The following is a 21034-nucleotide window of genomic DNA, read 5'->3' on the forward strand; positions in this document are numbered from 1 at the left end:
TGCAGAGTCTCAACCACTGGACCGCCAGGGAAATCCAAAACTCGATTCTTTCATAAATGTTCTAGAAACAAACGAGCACTTAAAAAAATTTTTTTTTTACAGTAAGGAAGGTTGCCATGGTCAACACTATTGATAAATAATACAACCATTAAAAAATTACTTCAGGGACTTCCCTGGTGGTCCAGTGGTTAAGACTCCACAATTCCACTGCAGGGGGTGTGGGTTCGATCCCTGGTTTTGGAACTAAGATCCTACATGCCACATGGCACAGCCAAAAAAAAAAAAAAAAATTACTTCAAAAAGAGACTCGATTTATAAATGAAACACAGGGAAGGAGAACTCTACACACATAACACATATAAGGCATTTCTGAAAGAAAATCTAAGTGTTAATACTTGTGGAGTGGTTACTTTTGGGGTGAGGGATGAAAGAGAGACTATTTTCATTTTACTCCTTCCTGTATAGCTTAAATAACTCATAATTACTTGTAAGTGTATTACATTCTTCAGTAATTTTACTTTGATATCACTTATTATATGTCACCATATTTATACAACATAATTTATAATATAAATTTAGCTTACAGTTTCCTGTAAGTAATTAGACATTTCGAACGTGGTCAGTCCCCGCCACCACCTCCTGCCAGGCCTGACTCGGCTCCTCAGCTCACCAAGCTTCATCTTCTTGAGCGTGGAATCTGAGTCATCTCGGGGCCGCTTGCGGGCATCCTTGCCGCTGGGCATGTTGCGGGCGATCTCAGCCTGAGGTGTACCCAGGTCTACCAGCAGGGTGGTGATCTGAGCCTGGAACTCCAAGGAGGCTTGGTGCTTCAGCACACTCAACAGGTGCAACTTGAGGTTCTTACGCACGCTGCTCACCTGAGATTTGGCCAGCGTTGGGGGCAGGTTGGCTGTGAGGAAAGTAGCAAGAATTTCGCGCTGTGGACAGAGCTCATGGGGCCCTGCCACCCTCACTTCCCAAGCCCCAGCTTGGGCAGTGGTGGCGGACATCTCCTAGAAAAGTTCCTTCGCTCTCAGATCTAATGTATGGCCTTCCCCCTGTACAAGCTGATACTCAAAATCCTTGAGAGGTCTCCTTCAGTATTAGTCAACCTTAAAACAAAGAGAAAACTCACGCTCCCTTTCATTAAACATAGTCTCATCTCCCTCCATCTCTGGTCTGGAAATTCCAACATGCTTGCCCTGGGGAAGGCTATAATCACCTCCAGAATGTCCCAACCGAACTGCCACAACAGTTCATCGTTGGTCCCTGACACCAGAATGACTTTCTAATGTCTAACAATCACCTTGACAAGTAAGCCTCCCCTGTTCCAGAGAGAAAGAGGATGCCTGCGATCTTTCCTGCCCAGCATCCCTTCCCACTTCCTCAGCCAACAACACTCCCGTTTTCCTTTGAGGGAACCACCTCGGCTCCATTCTCAGTCCAAGTGGGCAAGAGACTCAGGGCCAGTAAGAACACTGCAATCTCTTGGCCATTGTGACTGGTTCAGAGACAGGCTCACACTATCTTCTTGGCCAATCAGAAACAATGAGCCCTTGGACCTTTGCTGGAATGCTTGGGAAGAGACATTCTCTTTCCCATGGGGTTGCCAAGGAGATGGAATGGAAGCCTGTAACAACCGGGGGCCATCTTTGCTACCCCAAGGAAGGAGACACACAAGAGCCAGGAGATGGAGAGGGATTCATGATCTGCACACACTCATGCCTCAACCCCAGACTTTTCAGTTTTCACACATGCACAAAAGTAGAGAAAAGAGTATAATGAATCCCCATGTACCCATCAACATTTTGCTGATCTTGGCACATCGATCCTCCCTGCTTTTTGGGGGAGAGAAGGGCAGAGCTGGAGTATTTTAAAGTACTTCACAGACACCAACCAGGTCATTTCACCCACACATACCTCAATATTAAAATCAGCTTTGAACCAAGTTTCTGTCACATGCAACCACCGAAATATACATGTCTAGCCTAGAGAATCCTTCCCTGTGTCCACAACCTACTAGATTGCTGATGAATCCCTTATGGGCCCACTACCTAGCTCACATTTCCTCAGAATAGAGGAGCCTGGTCTGTGGACAGGGGAAGGGGAGAAGGAGGGGACCAACTTACCGTGCAGGGTTTCATAGGCCTGAATCACCTCAGACATGAACATGGGCCTCTGGCGGGCAATATTGGCGAGGGAGCCCAGGGCTGTGGTCAGGTTGATGGAGGAGATAGCGGGGTGCACCATGAACTTGAGCAACTGCTCTAAGGCTGCCTTGCCTTCTTCCCACAGCACATCTAATGAGGGAGAGAAAAGAACCAGTTAGTAGGGCCCTTTCTCCCTGGCCTCCAGAGAGAGCAGCCTTTGGGACCAAAAGGAGAAAGATCCTCATACACGGATGGCTGTGAATGGCTGAAAAAACACAGAAAATTTAGTGGTTGATGAGTCTGACTATAAGACTATTAATGAGTATAAAAATTTAGAGCTGCTGCTCAAAGCATGAGCTTGCAATAGTGAAGAAGTAGAAATAATTTAAAATATCCAACTATAAGGAATCTGTCTGAACTACACTGATGTAAAACTTTGAATATGTATATGTCTGTACACCCACAAAGAACTCAAAGTTCTTTTTATCACCACGCTCCTTGATCCAGTCACCAAAAGTTAACTCTTAACAACTGTGAAAGATATCTTGACATTTCTTATGCAAAAACATACTGGATGCCACATTACCTGAAATAGTGAAAAAAAAATAGAATGTGATGTAACCATACTATGGAATATTTTGTAGCATCTGAACATGATATTGTTAGGAAAAGATGTAACAAGATAATTTTGTTGAGTTCAAAAGGTTGTCAAGGGACTTCCCTGGTGGCACAGTGGTTAAGAATCCGCCTGCCAATGCAGGGGACACAGGTTCGAGCCCTGGTCTGGGAAGATCCCACATGTCGTGGAGCAACTAAGCCCGTGTGCCACAACTACTGAGCCTGTGCTCTAGAGCCCGCAAGCCACAACTACTGAGCCCGCGTGCCACAACTACTGAAGCCTGTGCACCTAGAGCCCGTGCTCCGCAACAAGGGAAGCTGCCACAACGAGAAGCCCGCACACTGCAACGAAGAGTAGCCCCAACTCGACGCAACTAGAGAAAGCCCACATGCAGCAATGAAGACCCAACACAGCCAAAAATAACAAATTAATTAATTAATTTAAAAAAAAAAGGTTGTCAAACAACATATAAGAAGAGCTAATATTTGTGGAATGCTTACTATGCCAGCCACATTAACTCACCAAATGCTCATGCCTACACCCTAAAGTAAATGCCATAATGACCCCCAATTTACCAATGAAGAAACAGGATCAGAGAGAATAGGTCAGTTGCTCAATGGTAGAGCAGAGATTCAAATACAAGCCACTACATTCTAATGCCTCTCAGTTGAAAGTATAAAGCATGGCCCTGTTTTCTGTAAAAACAGGGCCAACAGACAGACACAGAAACTATGAATATATACATATAAATATCTTTGCATAGAAAAGGTCTGAAAGAAAACAATACTCTTAGCAGTATTCATCTCTGATAAGCAGGACTTGGGGAGGGGGTATTTTCCCTTTATACCCCTCTATATTTATTGCTTGACATTTCAGTAATGTGCATGTACTACTTCTATAATTTGCAATTAGAAAAACTGTAAAACTAGCTAGTATTTACTACTAAGTGCTCACGACTTCATGGAACCTCCCAACAAACCTGTGAAAGGGGTACTACTATCACCTCCATTTTACAAGAAGAAGATAAAGTTCAGAGAGGAGTAACTTGCCCAAGCTCACACGAGTAAGTGGTAACACTGAGATTTGAACCTAGCATCAGGGCTCTTAAGCACTGTTTTAAACTGACTCCAGAAATGAAAAACCAAGAAAAAAGGGGGCGAGGGGGAGGAGAGGAAGGGAGCCAGTGCAGTGACTGACAAATGGCACCAGCTGATAGGTGGCACTCACTGTACTGGATATAGGGATGGTCACGAGGGATGCGGTCCAGGCTGATGTCGTGCTCCTGGCGTCGGGGCACCTCCGAGTCAGCCATGCGGGGCGACAGGGTGACAATGAGGCTCTCCACAAACTTGATGGCGTGGGTACGGATGCCGTCATTGTCAGAGTCCAACAGCAGGATGATGTCCCCAGCCATGGCAGACACCATATCCCAGCAGGCTTCCTGGAGCTCGCTGATCACCCGTGACTTCACCATCCACTGCGAGTGGGCCAGGGAGGGATGGACAGACGGACAGACAGATGGGGAAAAGATATCAATCACCAACTCCACCAACTCCCAGAGATCCATAAATGATGATGAATACATTCACTGGAGAAATGTTCACTGAGTTACAACTCTGTCTCTGGCCCCATGCTAGGTGATGCTGGGGACAGGACCCAGTGGTGAACAAGCCAGGTCTGGTCCTGCCCTCACGAGGTTCACAGATAGCGACAACCCAGAGTGATGAAGACTCAGATCTTAAGGAAGCCAAAGGAACAACAGTGCCAACCTCACAAGGTGGTGGCAGAGATTAAATGGATTCATTCCTTTCATTAATGTTAATGTACATCACACCACAGTGTGGACCTGGCTGGCCCATCTTGGTCACAAAGGAGGTACTCAGGGAATGTTTGTTGAATGCACAAATGAATGCACAGATGGATGGAAGGATGGGTTAATGGCAACTCCCTGACCATTAGACATTAGAACCCCTTTGTTGTCTTTTCCTAAAGATCAACAGCACGTCTTGCTCATAACGAATCTGATCTGACACTGGTTTTGAACTATAACAGATGAGTCTGTAAATGAGACCTGTCAGGCGGGGACAGCCCCAGGTGGGGAGGGAGCTCTTACCTGCAGGGCCACCTTGTAGAGCTGAGTCATGGTGAGGATGGCCTTCTTCACCACATTCACATTCTCATCTCTCAAGAGCATGTTGAGATTTGCGATCAGTTTCAGCAGTAACTCAATGTCTCGCTTGCTAGGGGATGGAGGAAAAAGGGCACGGTCAAGGTGGTCTTTGGGCAGGTGATGGGAGCCTGGGGTCCACAAGGAAAGGTAAATCAGGGTCAGTGTGTCAGGAGACTGGAACGGAGGTGGGCACCTGTCTTGTTTGCCAGCACAGCTGGAAGCTGAGAACAATGCCTAGCACCTTCAGACAGAGCTGCCCGCGAACGCTGTCTAGGTTGGTCCTGTAACCCCCACTGTTCTTTATTATTAGGGCCCTGCTGTTCACATAAGGGGCAGCAGAGCCAGACAACTGTAAATCTGGATAAGCAACTGTGTCTCATTTAGAATAGTTCCTACCTCAAGGCTTGCCGTGAAAACTGCAACAACACATGTAAAGTTCTTAGAACAGCATAGAAAGCATTCAATAGATACTAGCCATTATTACTTTAAAGCACTCTGCTTTATGTAATCACTGGTTTTGTTTACTAATTTGTTTACCTAAGTCTGAGGGCTCTGAAAGTGGGGGACCCTTTCTAGTCTGAGTACTAGCAGAGTCTCATTTTTTGTTGAAGGAAAAAATGAAAGGCCTTCAATAAATATTTATTCAGTGAATGAATAAATTCAATGCTACACCTAGAGCTCAGAATGTGTATTTTCATAACACGTTACAATCTGAATTTAATTATTAAGCTAATCAGTCAAAAATATGAAACTCAGCTGTCAGCTACATGAAGGCAGGAACGATACCTGTTTTTATTCACTGTTACAGTCCTACAGTCTGACACAAATGCCTGGCACATAGCAGTTATGTGATACGTATCTGTCGAACAAAAAGTTTTTTGGCAAACTCAGAAAACTTACCACAAATTGTCCCAGTAATAATCTATAAAAATTCTGAATCACTATGTTGTATACCTGAAATTAATATAATATTGTAAATCAACTATACCTTTAAAAAAAAAAAAAAAAAGGACAAAACTAGTGGTTACCAACGGGGAGAGGGAAGGGAGGAGGGGCAAGATAGGGGTAGGGGGATTAAGAGGTACAAACTACTATGTATAAAATAAATAAACTACAAGGATATATTGTACACCACAGGGAATATAGCCAATATTTTACAATAACTTTAAGTAGAATATAATGTATAAAAAATTTGAATCACTATGTTGTATACCTGAAACTAATATAATATTATAAATCAACTATACCTCAACTGAAAAAAAAAATTCTCCCAGTAAAAGGTGGAGACTGAGAATTTGGGCAATGGTGTTATGGACACGGGTTAAAATCCCAGCACGGCCACATACTGGCTGTGTGACCTTAGGAAACTCACTTCACCTCTCTGAGTCACAGTTCTGTCTTCAGTTAAATGTGCCAAACAAATAATCCAGTGTTATTTTGAGGATCGAATAACAAAGTAGGTAAAGTATTTAGTACAGCAAGGGAAGTAGCTGAAAAATTGTCAGATGCTGTTTACAATTTGAAGGTAGAGCCGATAGTCCTTACTGATGATGCAGATGTGAAGTGTGGGAGAAGTAGAGGAATTGTGGATGAGTCCAAGATTTCGACCTTATTAAATATTTGCTGGGGAATCACTGTGCATGGGAGGGAGAATGGGTCTGAGAAGCAGAGGGCAAGACTCTCAGGGCAGGGCCAGGCGCCAAGGAGGCTGACTCCAGCAGGGGTGCTCCCAGGGGCTCCCTGCACCGCCCCATACCATGCCTCCTCGATGAAGCCGATGACAAACTTGCGCACTTCAATGGACTTGTCTGCTTGGAAAGCGATGATCTCCTGCCAAGGTCAGGAAGAAGGTAGGTCAGAGTTGCACCAGGATCCATTCCCTTATCCCTACACCCACACCCTTTCTCTCCTGTCGGTCACTCACATCCAGGAAGTTGTCCAGTAGTGTGGGATCTTTGTTGATGATCAGTTCCTGGACCTGGAAGGAGATTGGGGATGGGAAGGAGGAACACACATATAAAACCAGGGTCCAATCAGTGCAGACAGGAACATGTAGTAGAAAACAGCACAGGGGTAGGCAGCAGATAAGCTCAGTTCAAATCCTGGCTCTGCCACTCCTACCATGGCCTGGGCAAGTGGCTTCCCCTGAGTCTCAGTTTGCTCTTCTGTAAAATGGGAATCGTAAACAACAACTTATAGGGCCGTTGTGAGGCTTCAATAATAAGATGCTACAGGGCGCAGGTCCTGGTGGATAGTGAGTACGTGTTACAGATGGAGGCTAAAGAAAAGAGGGAAGTGCTGCAGGACTCCTACCTTCCTGAGGCTCACCCAGCAATTCTCTCCACTCTCCTTCTGTTTCTACTCCCCACTCAACTGTCACAATTCATCAGTCATTTTATGACAATGAGAACACATTTTCTGAGGCCCTTGTACCTGCCAGGCTCTTTGGAATAAGCCCTTCCCAAAAACATTCTCACAGAAGCTCACTGCCTATGACCCAAGGCACTGTTGAACAGCCCTGACAACCACTCCACGAGGGAGGCCCCATCAGGACCCCACTCTACTGCTGAGGTGGAATCGACTACCCAAGGCCACATGCTGAACAAGTAGAACTGGGGTCCTCACCCAGGCAACCTGACCTCCCAACCTCTGAACTCCACCTGCCTCCCCAATTCCGCATGCCCTCTTTTGCCTCTGTACAAGCTATTATGCCCTCCGGTCAAGACACTCTCCCTCTCTCACTTGGCCTGGTTCTCTCCTTATCATCCAGGTCTCAGCTCAGACGCCCCTCTTCTAAAAAGCTCTCCCTGACTCCCCAGCGCTAGGCTGGGTCAGAAGCTCCCTCTGGGTTCCACACCCCTCTGGGCTCCTCCATCCCATCCCTGCCCACTCCGGTCCTCACTGTCTGGTGACCTGCACGTCTTCCCCACTGGATAGGACCCTGGCAGAGAGCAAATACGAGGATCAAGAGCATAGAATTTGGAGTCTGAATCCAGCATTCAAGTCCTAGTTCAGCCAGCTGCTAGCAGAGTGACCTTGGGCTAACTTAAGCTCTGAAACTCTGCTTCTTTCTCTATAAAACAGGGAAGAAATTACCCTGCCTCATAGAGTTTTTGTGAGAATTAAATGACAGCGTGGCCGAATAGCACTGAGCACCATGGCAGGCATATCCCAAGTGCTTAACTGTGGACACTAGTGTTATTACCAGTGTCTTCTTTTCCAGAGGTTCCCATCCTGGCTTCCCTTGTCCTGCTTAGCCCAGCATCACCCCCTTCCCCTCACCTGTTTGAGCACTGTGATCTTTGAATCATTGGTGATCAGTGCTGCCTGGTTGAGGAGATCCACCACCTGGAAGGAAGGTGAAAGGCATGTGACAGTACTCACCTTGCCAGCCCAGCCCTGACGGCGCTCCCTGGGTTCTGCCACCTAGAGGTGCATGGCCCAAAGACAGGGCCTGTGCCTCCCACTCCAAACCCCTCTCCATACTTACTCTCTCTGATGTGGTCATACCATCAATGCCCGGCCCCTCCTCTTGTGTGAAAAACTGTGATGCCACGCTCCGGCGAGTGACGCTGTCCCCGCTGCTGCCTGCCATGGTTGCTGCCTGGTACTCCCTGGAGAAGAGGATAGACCAAGCTCTGCACCTTACCTCACTAGCTGCAAAGGGCTCAACCCTCCTTTCTAGCCTGTTGGGTCTCTCTTGGGTCTTTTGAAGCCCCTCCCCCTTCCAGAGTCTGGATCAGACTGTACGTGTCCATGAGGTTGCAACTTGGGGGAGACTGATGTCTCCCAGCTCAGAGGCAGTACCTCATGGAGTACCGAGCCTCACCTCCAGTACTTTACATGTAACGGGCTGACCGCAAACACCTGCTGAACGACTGAACAAAGGAACACAGAGCAGCCACCTCACTGGTCTCAGTGCCTCCTGTCTCTCCATCAGGGCTGTACTCTGGACTGGATACCAGAGCAAGCTTCCTAAAACATAGCTCTGAGGAGCGCCAGTCAGAGTCCTGTACGTAGTTAAGTACTCAATGCATCAGAGAAGGCCTAATTAAATTATATTTCTGCCATTTTCTGGATTACTATGGAGTTGTGCTTTAAAAGGCCGGGGGCGGGGGACTATTGGGCATCTGTCCTGAAGTCACACTGACAAAATTAACAAATAAGAAGGGTATGAATTACAGCACTATTCCTAATAGCAGAAGACTATTATCGGGCTTCCCTGGTGGTGCAGTGGTTAAGAATCCGCCTGCCAGTGCAGGGTACACGGGTTCGAGCCCTGGTCCGGGAAGATCCCACATGCCGCGGAGCAACTAAGCCCGAGCGTCACAACTACTGAGCCTGTGCTCTAGAACCCGCGAGCCACAACTACTGAAGCCCATGTGCCTAGAGCCTGTGCTCCACAACAAAAGAAGCCACCGCAATGAGAAGCCCTCGCACCGCAACAAAGAGTACCCCCGGCTCGCCACAACTAGAGAAAGCCTGCGTGCAGCAACAAAGACCCAACGCAGCCAAAAATGAATAAATACATTTATTTTAAAAAAAAAAAAAAAGACTATTATCAACACAAATGTTCTCAAGTAGGGAGACTGGCCGAAAAACTATGATACATCCACATAATAAAACACTATGTAACTATAAAAAGGAATGAGGGAAGGAAAAAAAAAAAAGGAATGAGGAAAATCTCTCTATACACTGATAGACAGTGGGCTCTAGCACATTTTAAGTAAAAGCAAGTAAAGTGAAGACAATGTTTACTGTATGCTCCCTTTTTACAAAAGAAAGGAAAACATGTGTATATGTTAAAAAAAGAAAAAAAAACTGAAAGGAGAAACCAGAAAGTAGAAAAGGGAGAATATAGTTAAAAAAAAAAAAAAAGGTTGGATCTCAATGTATTATCATCATGAAAAGATGACAGTGACAGCCTGTTGCATCACAGAAGAATGTATACAATTCAACTGACTTTTGTCAAGTTTGTGTATGTATACACAGAATGACCGGAGGCAAGCAACAGCTGGGTCTCAGCTGCCTCTTCTGTCAAACAGGGATGGTAACAGTGTTTCCCTCTCAGGATGATTTTGAGGAGTAGATTAGTTTCAGAAGGCTACTGCATAAACTGTTAACAATAATTTGAGGAGGGTGAAAAAGGTGCATCTTTTAAAAGAGGTTTACTGCACACAGTAGTTTATTCAACAGGTATCTGCTGAATGAATGACTATCCAACAACCTCCTTCCTAGTCTCCCTGCTGCCTGTCATCCCCACATCCTGCTCAGAGTCGGAGCCAACTCCTCACCAAGGCCTAGAAGACCTTATGTGATCTGGTCCCTTCTACTTCTGCCCTCATTTCCCTCTCGGCTATCCCTGCTCCAGCAACACCGGCCTCCTTGTCATCATGCCAATCATACCCCTTCCTCCAAGCCTTCTCCTCCAAGGGCTTCTCTTCTTTCTGCCTGGGATACCCCTCCCCTCAGAGACTGGCACAACTCCCTCCCTCCTTATTTCCTTCAGGTCTCAACTCAAATATCCCAGCATGAGGTCTTCTCTGACCATCTCATTTCAAATTTCCATTTCCTCTCCGTCCCCATCTGTGTTGCTTTATTTTTCTCCGTGGCATTTATTATCATCAACACACTACATATTTATAAGCTCCATGAGGGCAGAGATATGTGTGTGTGTGTGTTCACTTTCTCTATCCCCAGCACGGAACAGAGCTGGCACCTAGTAAGTATTCAATAAAAATCTCCTGCGTGAATGCCGAAGGGCTTCGACAATCACTGGGCTTAGTATCCCTACCTTTTGGCTCTAGAATGCTTGAAAAATAACAGCTAATATTTATTGAACATTTAATATGTGCTGGGCACAATTCTAACACACACAGTAACTTATTTAAACCTCACAACACCAACTCTTTGAAGTACTGTTTTTTTTTTTTTAATGGGGGTATAGTTGTTTTACAGTGTTGCATCAGTTTCTACTGTACAGCGAAGTGGAGTTCCCTGTGCTCTACAGCAGGTTCTCATTAGTTATCTATTTTATACATATTACTGTGTATATGTCAATCCCAATCTCCCTATTCATCCCACCCCCCCCGTCCCCCCCACTTGGTGTCCATACGTTTGTTCTCTGCATCTGTGTCTCTATTTCTGCCTTGCAAACAGGTTCATCTGTACCATTTTTCCAGATTCCAAGCTAAGTACTATTTTTAATTTCCATTTTACAGATGAGGAAATTTGAAGTCCAAGGAGGTAAAATCACTTGATCAAAGGCTCACAACCTGTAAGATGTAGACCTAGCAGTATGGCTGCAGAATCCAGCCTTCTCACTGCTGTGCTGGACTGCCTCTCTAAAGGAACTGCTTCCCCCCGCTAGGTCCGTTCCCAACAATCCTGTATACTGCTGTTTCCCATCAGAACACAGTGAACTTTTTCACGATGAACCTTTCACAGTGATCCACCCAAACTTTTTACCATGTTCTTCCTCTTCCACTTTTTGGTTTCTTTCTTTATTTTTTAAACGTTATATACATATTTCCTTTTCTTCTGTAAAAAGGGAGCGTATGATAAACACTTTCATTTCGCTTTTCACTTAATATATGCTGGAGCCCACTCTCTATATTTCATTCCTTTTTTGCCCCCCTTCCCTCATTCCTTTTTACAGCTGCATGATATTTTATTATGTGGCTGTTATCTGTGTTTCTCCTCTGCCAGTCTCCCTACTAAAGAACATTTGGGGTGTTTGTAGTCTTTTGCTATTACCAACAATCATTGGTTCCCCTTCCCTCCCGGTCCCACCGCCCCACTCCCACCTGGGAATATGACGACTCCCCGCATATACACAGAGTGGCCCCACGAAAATCTTTCATCATTCAACGAACATTAACTGGGAGTTTTCGGCGTGACGGCGCTGTGCTGGGAAATACGTCGGTGACCAACACACACCTCCCTGCCTCCATGGAGCTCATGGTCACAGACGTAACTAAAGAGCCACACAAATAAAGGTCCAATAACAAATGAGACCCCCCGCCAAGTGACATGAAGGAAAGGCACAGGAACCTATAAGAGCGTTTAAGAGGCGGACTTCGGGACGGAGAGCGGGAAAGGAGGGCTTCGCAGAGGAAGTGACGTTGGTGCCGAGACCCGAAAAATGAATGGGAGTCAGCCAGGCGGAATGAGTAAAAGGATGTTGCAGACACAGGGAACGGCATGTGCAAAAAGCCTGAGGCGGGAAGGCGTATGGCGAGTCTCAGGAACCGAAAGGCCAGTGCAGCTGTGCGACGTGAGGAACGAGCAAAGAGGCAGAGCTGAGGCCGGCGGGGCGGACGCGCCTTGGGGGCCACGTTGGAACTTTGCCCTGAGGGCACTGGGGAGCCACGGGAGGGTCCAGAACTGGGGTCCCGAGCGTCACTGCTCCCTTCCCCTCTTAGCGTCCCCACTCCCCCCGGCAGCGCCCCTGCCCTTTCAGGGTCCTTCCTCCCTTCGTCCCCGGGCCCCCACGCCGCCCCCGCTCTCACCGCGGCTCAGGCCTCCGTCCCCCTCGCGCCCCCTCAGCAGCGCCTCTTCACAGACGCCACCGCCATCTTCCGCTCGCCGCCGTGACCCTGCGCACGCGCCGTGCACGGAGGGTCGCTGGGAAATGGAGTCCACTCTGCGGCAGTACCCCGCCCCTACCTTCTGCCGCGCGACCGGCCTTCCGCTCTCCGCCCCCTACGACGCCGGGACAGCCCTTCATTTCCGGCTTTCGGGAGCCATGCCTCCTGGGAAATGTAGTCCTTTGACGGGGTCCGGAAGGAAAGGGGGATAGAGGCTTCTGGGAAATGGAGTTCACAGTAGTTCTGGGTCCCTGGACGGCAGGTGTTAGAGAGAGTGGAGAGTCCGGGAGGCGAAGCTCCTAGGTCTGGAAGGTGGTCTGTTTCCTCAGCGGGGTCTGAGCAGAGGCCTCGATCCCCTCAACCCTTGATCCTGACCATTTACACAGTATGGAGCATTTCCAGCTATCAGAAGCTTCAGTCTTCCAGTCCGTCCAATGGGAAACGTGGTTTCGAGGAGCTCCTACAGGTTCTTATAGTAACACATCGGGACCCCTGGAGACCACTCGGCTCTGAGCCTCCTTTCCTCCGCGGCAGTCTTGCTGGGCTCTGTTCGCCTGCTCCTGTCGAGATGATGAAACCCCCTGGATAGAAGGGCCCTAGAGTTCTGCCCTCGAGGCTTTTAGTATCAGCAATGTCTCCCACCTGTAGCTCCTCACTCGTCAGCCATCTCCAGCTCTCGCGTCCCCGGGCTGCGGCTCCCGGCGCCTGAGGTCTGTCTCCTCGCAATCCCGCAGGGGGCGCCCCAGTCCGGGCGCACCGCCCTCGGGGAGGCGGGAGGGGAGCCCAGGGCGGGCGAGGGCGAGGGCGAGGGCGGGGGGGCGGGGGGGGTGTCCCGGCTATAAAGCGTGGCCGCCTCCCGCGGCGCCCGGGAAGGCTGGGACCCTGGGCGGTCGGACAGACGGGCGCCGGTCGGAACTCAGGCCGTGCCGGCTGAGAGATCCGAAGCGCTTGGTTCCCCCCCGGGCCGGAGCGGGGGCGGGTGGGGGCGCAGGCCCGGGGGATGCTGGGCTCGGTGAAGATGGAGGCCCATGACCTGGCCGAGTGGAGCTACTACCCGGAGGCGGGCGAGGTGTGTCCTCGGGGATGGCGGAGCGGGAAGTTGGGGGGGGGGCAGGAATCAGGGTGCGGGCCTAAATGGGGGCAAGGACCGGGGTGTGGACTCAAGTGGGGGCTCCAAATAGAATTGGGGAGCGGAGGAACTAGAGACACGGTGACCAGGTGTAGGAGTCAGGGACGGGGGACAATGCATGGGAGCGCGGTTTAGGCAGGCTAGTCAGAGTGAGGGCTTAAACGGGAGTCAGGAAGATTTAGGCAAGGGTCAAGTCATAGCTTAAATGTGAGGGCTGAGTGTCAGGGACCCAAAGTACAAGGAATTAAAATTAACAGACCAAAGATAAGACTCAGAACTCCGGGATACGGACAGAGCTGGGGGATTAGGAAATGGGGTTCAAAACTGGGGAAAATATAAGGGACTAAGAGATGGGAGAGGGAGGTCACCATTGAGGGAAATCTGAGCTGGGAGCTCATGACTAGAAATTAGTGTTAAAGATGGGGGTCTGGGGTAGAAATAAGAATTGGGGTTCCGGGATAAGGATTGGGGCTGCGACTACGTCAAAGTCAGAAATGGGGGCTGGTGCTCGGGTATAAGAGATGAAGGTGATCAGAGATGAAGCTTGGTCTGGGGAGTGTGAAATAACAGGTGATTTAAGAGTTGGGGCTCGGATAGATAGGGGTCAAGAGTCGGGATCCTGAGATCAGGGCATGTCGGCAACAGCATTGGCAGTGGAGGGGTCGGTCTCCACCCCAGCCCCCCATCCCTACTAATGACCCTCACCCCTCCCAGCTGAACTTCAGTGGTTTAATTGTTATCAGAGACCCTCAGCAGGGATTCTCCTTGTTGGAGTCTGGAGGGTTTCAGATTTCGCACCCCCCCATCCCCGCCCCCACTCCACCTTCCAGCAATCTCCACTAATTGCTAATGTCCTCACCAGTCCCATCTCGGACAAGATTTCCCTGGAGTAGGGGGCAGGGATGTATCTTAATTCGCTCACCCTAGCCGCCGGGAAGTCCCTCCCCAGGTCTAACTCCCATTCCTCTTGCTGCAAGGGCTCCTTCTCCTGAGCGTGCTCTCTCCCTAGTCAACATTGTGAAGTGGAGGGGTCCTAGTCAGAGGGTTATGGGGGTCTGGATACCTGGGTTTCTGATGGAAGGGGACTGTGGGCTTGAGGTGGGGTATGGGACTGGAATGGTTGAGTTCTCCAAAGAGACCAAGGTCTGGGGTTTACAGGGGCCCCAGAGTGCCTGAGTCCTGGGTCTGGGGTTTGAAGCTGTAGGGTGAGACTCCTGGATACCCAGGCCTACGGGGCTTGGCAAGGTGCCCAGGAGGGGCCAGTCCTGGGGCTGTGGAGGTGTGAGGTACACGTGGGGTGGTGCAGGGAAGGGATTGGGAGTGTTGAGAGGTGGAGCCTGGGCAGCTGGAGATGTCAGTTATATGGTGGGGAAGGCAGAGACCAGGTTGGAGGTGGAGACTCCCAGGTATTGGGGGATCCTGGCTGAACCCCCCACATAGTTCAGAGTCTGGGGACCTGATTTAAGGGTACCAACTACAAATCAGTGTTTTGGAGGCATATCTTAAGAAGTAAATTGCGGGGGTCTAGGCTGAAGGAGTCATTATTCGGGGCAAAACCTGACGTTTAGTAGGGGACAATTTGTGTGGAAATTGTCTCTGAAATTGAGGGACAGTCTAGAGATAGCATTTGGGGGCATATTTTGGAAGAGTTGACATATAGGGGGCTGGAAGTGGACATACTGTCTGAGGGTCTCCTCAGCTTTCCCATCAACTGAACAACCTCCTCCCCCTGGGTCAGAACAATGTGGGGAGAAACATCTGCACTCACTCAGCAACTGAGAACTGAAGGGGCCCCCAAACTACTTCTTGCCCACCACCCCCTCCTGCTGGGGTGATGTTGACCTCCCCAGGCTGGCTCCCTGTCTGGAAGGAAACTGGAAAGTTATTGCATCGCCACTGGCCTCTGGTTCTCACAGATCAGCTGGCCCAACTGCCTCCCAATTTTAGAGGTGGAAAACCTAAAGCCTCTTGGCGTGTGGGGGGAGCCGCTTGAGGCCCTAGGCTGGGACCAGAGTTAGAAAGTAGCTTGTAGCTTCACACTGCCTCCTTCTTCTCCCTGTCACACCCTCCTCCAGAGACAATAAGGAAATGAAAGGGGAGAAATTCCAGCCTCCTGGGGTGGGCGTGCAGGTCCCCTGAGGGCTTCCCCCCAATCTCAGCCCCGCCCTCGCTGGGGAGATCCGGTTCAGACCCGGACACTGGGGGTTCATCCCAGCCCCAGGCATGTGAAAGCCTAGGGTGGATTAGGGCAGCTGGAGTGCTTGAGGTCAGACCTCAAGGAGGACTTCCGGGTGGATGGGGAGCCAGAAGAGGAGGGCTCTGGGGTCCCAGTCTGTCTTCCTCTGTGATACAGGAGAGTCTGACTGAGTTGGAGAAATGTAGGGGGTTGTAGAGGGATTTAGGACCTCTCTGTGGATCCCCCTGAGTCCATCGCCTTCTCCCCTCTCTCTGAAGGACCCTCTTCCCTTACTCTTAGGGAGGGGCGAGAACCAGCCAACCCGGGGCGGGGTGGGGGGGTAGGGGGAGACCAGTGCGTGGGGGAGGGGAGTAGCTGTGGCTCCAATTTCAATGTGAGGCTTCTGGGGAGATGGTGGTGCTGAAGCAAGGGGCAGAGAGATGCAAAGACGTGCTGAAGGGGAAAGAAAGAACAGGGTGGGAAAGGAGTGGGGTAGAGAGAGACAGAGAGAGAGAGTGCCAAGGCAGGGAGAAAGAGATGCGAGAGATGAGGGGGTGGGGGGACGGACAGAGGGAGAGAGAGATCGGGTATGGGAGAGTCGCAAGGAAAGAAAGGCAGAGGCGGGGGAGATGAGGGAGAGAAAGATGAGGACAGAGAGAGACAGGGAGAGATAAAGGGAGAGAGCGTGGGGAGGGGAGAGAGACAGACGTGGGGAGGGGGTGAGGGAAGGAGTATAGAGGTACTGAGACAGGGAAGGAGATGGACAGATACACACAGAGCCACAGGGAGATTCAGCGTCATAGCAGAAAAGAACTACCTGGACAGTCATGTGAAAGAGAGAGGGGAGAGTTTCTCTACTAGAACGCAGACCTGGGTTGGTTACCACCTGCCCCTGACTCCCTGAGTGACCCTGGCATTTCCCTTTTCTCTCTGGACCTTTGGACGTGCAGACACTTAAGTGACAAGGGAATGAGATGGGACACACTGATTCATAGCAGAGGTGGCTCCCACCAGAGCTATAGCACCGCCCCCAGTGCCATGAGACCACCCTCCCTCATGGGGAGGGAGCGGGGCAGACAGGCAGATGGAAGATTGACAGAGAAAGGATGGAAGACAGGGGATGAAAGGGGTAAATGCACACAGAAAGAGAAGTAACCATCCACCATGCTTCCTATTTTCCTTGCTTATCTTGTTCACTTCCTGCTAGACTGACAGCTCCCTGAGGGCAGGCATTTCAGTCTGTCTTGGTCACTGCTTTTATAGCTTGGTCCAGAGCACCGATCTGGAGCCAGACTGCCTGGATTCAGAATCCCCGTTCTTTTCCTTCCTTGTTGTGTGACCCCTGGACAACCTCTCTGATCCTCAGCTTGCTCAGCTGTAAAATGGGTGTCATGATAGTGCCTCCCCCATAGTGTGGTTGTAAAGATGAAAGCGGACCTTTGCTGTGAAGTGCCTGGAGCAGTGCCGGCACAGAGTAGGCCAAGAAATATTGAATAATTGAGAGACTATATAGTTACTTACAAAGACATAGCAATGTCTACTGTATTTCACTGAGCTAAGAGGCACATTTCCCCCCCATTTGAACATATCTGAAAATGGAATGGGTTTTACAGTCAATGGTGTCTAGGGATTATAACTGACAGTGTTTTCTTCCATTCTTATTGATACTTAAAATAATACTGCAGCTTACAAAGTGATGTCTTAGATTTGATGATATATAATAGATGACATATATTAGGTAGAAATATGTGAGTTTTGATTTTCAAATGCTTTTGACCTATAAAAAGTGTAATTGTATAACCTAAAAGATGATGGCTAGATGGACAAGAGTGCACATATAGGGACTTCCCTGGCAGTCCAGTGGTTAAGACTTCGCCTTCCAATGCAGGTGGTGCAGGTTTGATCCCTGGCGGGGGAGCTGAGATCCCACGTGCCTCGCAACCAAAAAACCAAAACGTAAAACAGAAGCAATATTGTAAGAAATTCAATAAAGACTTTAAAAATGGTCCACATCAAAAAAAAAAAGTACACATATAGATTCCATTATTAGATAAATCAGCAGTTCTTGATTTTTTTTTTTTTTTTTTTTGTCTCAGGACCTCTTTACACTCTTAAAGTTATTATTTTGCCTGCGTTGGGTCTTCCTTGCTGCGCGTGGGCTTTCTCTAGTTGCAGCGAGCGGGGGCTACTCTTCGTTGTGGCGCGTGGGCTTCTCATTGCGGTGGCTTCTTTTGTTGAGGAGCACGAGCTTCAGTAGTTGCGCACGGGCTTCAGTAGTTGTGGCGCATGGGGTCAGTAGTTGTGGCTCGCGGCCTCTAGAGCACAGGCTCAGTAGTTGTGGCTCATGAGCTTAGCTGCTCTGTGGCATGTGGTATCTTCCCAGACCGGGGCTTGAACCCTTGTCCCCTGCATTGGCAGGCAGATTCTTAACCACTGCACCACCAGGGAAGTCCACACTCTTAAAATTATTGAGGACCCCAAACAGTTTTTGTTGATCGGGGTTATATTGATTGTTAACAGCATTCAAAATTAAAACTGAGGCGTTTTAAAAATAGGCATTAATTCATTTTAAAATAGCAACAATGTGTTAGTATAAGCAATATATTTTTATTAAAATAACTATTTCAAAACATTTAGTGAGAGGAGTGGCACAGTTACATTTTTGCAGATCTCTTTAGTGTCTGGTTCAGTAGAAGACAGCTGCATTTTCCTAGCTGCTTCTACATTTGGTCTATTGCAATATCACCTGTCATGTGGCCTCTGGAAAACTCTACGCTCATGAGGGAAAGAGAGTGAAAAAGGCTAGTCATATCTTATAACTTTCATTATATGAAAATAGTTTTGACCTCATGGATACCCTAGAAAAGCCTTGGAGACTCCCCAGGGTGTCCTGGACTACACTTTGAGAACCACTTAAAGCGTGAGCTTCAGTATATGGGAGCGTGGGGGGATGGGGTCAGGGAGGGAGGTACATGAGGAGGGGGGAAAGGGAGAGACTTCAACAGACAGCTGTTTACAGAGGAGGCAAGACAGACAGATGGACACACAATGGGTCCAGTGACCCTTTGCTTACCAACAGAGTAGAGACTCACCACTCGCCGTTTCTCTTTCTTTCCCGATAGGTCTACTCTCCGGTGACCCCAGTACCCACCATGGCCCCCCTCAACTCCTACATGACCCTGAACCCTCTGAGCTCTCCCTACCCCCCGGGGGGGCTCCCTGCCTCCCCACTGCCCACTGGACCCCTGGCGCCCCCAGCACCCACAGCACCCCTGGGGCCCACCTTCCCAGGCCTGGGTGCCAGCGGTGGTGGCGGCAGCAGCTCAGGGTATGGGGGCCCGGGACCGGGGCTGGTGCATGGGAAGGAGATGCCGAAAGGGTACCGGCGGCCCTTGGCACATGCCAAGCCGCCATATTCCTACATCTCGCTCATCACCATGGCCATCCAGCAGGCGCCGGGCAAGATGCTGACCCTGAGCGAGATCTACCAGTGGATCATGGACCTCTTCCCCTACTACCGGGAGAACCAGCAGCGCTGGCAGAACTCCATCCGCCACTCGCTGTCTTTCAACGACTGCTTCGTCAAGGTGGCGCGCTCTCCAGACAAGCCGGGCAAGGGTTCCTACTGGGCCCTGCACCCCAGCTCAGGTAACATGTTTGAGAATGGCTGCTACCTGCGCCGCCAGAAGCGCTTCAAGCTGGAGGAGAAGGTGAAGAAAGGGGGCGGCGGGACCTCCGCCTCCAGGAACAGTGCGGGGTCAGCCTCGTCGACCACCACCCCCGCTGCCACAGTCGCCTCTCCACCGCAGGCCCAGCCTCCAGCCCCCGAACCTGAGGCCCAGGGTGGGGAAGATGTGGGGACTCTGGACTGTGGCTCACCCCCTTCCTCCACACCCTACTTCACTGGCCTGGAGCTCCCGGGGGAGCTGAAGCTGGATGCACCCTACAACTTCAACCACCCTTTCTCCATCAACAACCTGATGTCGGAACAGACACCACCAGCACCTCCCAAACTGGACGTGGGATTTGGGGGCTACGGGGCGGAGGGTGGGGAGCCTGGGATCTACTACCAGGGCCTCTATTCCCGCTCTCTGCTTAACGCGTCCTAGCAGGGGGGTGGGGGCGTGGTGGGTGGGGTATGGCGGTAGCTCACACCGTCAGGCTCTCGGGGCCTGATCCTCCTGGGGACACCTTGCTTGTCCTGTCAGTTCACATCCTGGCTGGTCTGTTACTCACTGCGGTGACTGCCATCTCTGTGGGCATTGTGTTGATCCACTGGCTACTGTGATGACTGCCATTGACATCTTGGTGGGCCCGTTGAGTACTGTGAAGACTGCCATGTTGATTGATGTTACTGGTTGATCTGTTGGGTGTTCTGATGGCCACCATCTGGGATGACATCTTGGTTGGCCCTTTGGGCGCCGTGATGCACGTCCCCTTGGCTGAGCCTTTGGACGTGATGGTGACGCTGGCCCACTGGGCGCTGTGATCGCCACCATCTTGACTGGCTGACATAACCAGTGTACCACTGTGCATCATGGTGGCCACCAACAGCCCCTGTGCTGGCCATGTCACCACTGTCCCTGGTGTGAGTTGAGTGAGGGATGGCGATGAGGATACTCCTCGGTTTTTTCCTGGAGCCCATCCCCCGCTCCGGTCCAGGAGAAACCAGAAAGGACTGGTTAGGGTGTGGGGAATTTCTACTGAAGTCTGGTTCTTGCCTGGGAAGCGGGATACTGGCTGTGTATGACCATTAAAGGCACCATTTCTGCCTCTTATTGCATGTCTCTTTTCCTTGGCGAATGGGCCCTGTGAGGCTTGAACACCTGAATTGCTGTCCCCTGTCCCCCTCTCCTTCCTGCCCCCAAGAGCTGGCTGCCTCTGGGGGAAGGGCTGGGGGAGGCATCGACCTGACCTTTGGCTCTTTGCTGTCCCTGACCCCAAGGACAGTTTGCTCACAGATAGCAGCCCCTGCAGCAGTGGGGCCAGGGCAGCAGGCGGAGGTGGCTCTGCAGTGACCAAGGCCATCTCCCTACCCCCACTCTCCAGACACATGCCTCTAGCGCCAGGGTTCAGGGACCCCAGGGGCTGCTCGATTTTTGGTTAAGCTAGGGAGGAGGAGAAGGGACAAACAGGGTGCTAATTGAAGGAGACAGGCTGTGTGTTAGTTTATCTGTTTGCATGTGTGCGCGTGCGTGTGC

General features: G+C 50.1%; 2 protein-coding genes across 3 annotated transcripts in view; one reads left to right on the top strand and one right to left on the bottom strand.

Annotated features, from left to right (window-relative positions):
* The window catches only part of SYMPK (symplekin scaffold protein), a 36111-nt gene extending 23525 nt beyond the window's left edge, over positions 1-12586 (bottom strand). The window contains exons 1-9 of one of the 2 annotated variants that reach the window (XM_007168164.2): positions 12451-12586; positions 8430-8553; positions 8222-8287; positions 6864-6917; positions 6696-6769; positions 4883-5009; positions 3997-4246; positions 2130-2300; positions 671-910 (exon numbers count right to left, since the gene is read on the bottom strand). In XM_007168164.2, the coding sequence (XP_007168226.2) occupies positions 671-910; positions 2130-2300; positions 3997-4246; positions 4883-5009; positions 6696-6769; positions 6864-6917; positions 8222-8287; positions 8430-8534 (1087 nt within the window). In that variant the 5' untranslated portion in view covers positions 8535-8553; positions 12451-12586. The remainder of the gene's footprint in view (positions 1-670; positions 911-2129; positions 2301-3996; positions 4247-4882; positions 5010-6695; positions 6770-6863; positions 6918-8221; positions 8288-8429; positions 8554-12450) is intronic. The other variant, XM_057534376.1, reaches the window with a different exon arrangement.
* An 821-nt stretch (positions 12587-13407) lies between these two features.
* On the top strand, positions 13408-19942 carry FOXA3 (forkhead box A3). The gene is made up of 2 exons (XM_057534578.1): positions 13408-13597; positions 18956-19942. The coding sequence occupies exons 1-2, from the start codon at positions 13529-13531 to the stop codon at positions 19940-19942; spliced, it is 1056 nt and encodes a 351-aa protein (XP_057390561.1). The 5' UTR covers positions 13408-13528.
* The last annotated feature ends 1092 nt before the right edge of the window (positions 19943-21034 follow it).

The sequence above is a fragment of the Balaenoptera acutorostrata genome, chromosome 19 (assembly GCF_949987535.1).
Source record: "Balaenoptera acutorostrata chromosome 19, mBalAcu1.1, whole genome shotgun sequence".
NCBI classification, from domain to species: Eukaryota; Metazoa; Chordata; class Mammalia; order Artiodactyla; family Balaenopteridae; genus Balaenoptera; species Balaenoptera acutorostrata.

Excerpts from the sequence above, each read along its gene's own strand:
- FOXA3 (XM_057534578.1), top strand. The coding sequence starts at position 13,529 with ATGCTGGGCTCGGTGAAGATGGAGGCCCATGACCTGGCCGAGTGGAGC. Across the intron at positions 13,598-18,955 it reads ACTACCCGGAGGCGGGCGAG|GTCTACTCTCCGGTGACCCC; the intron begins GTGTGTCCTCGG and ends CTTTCCCGATAG.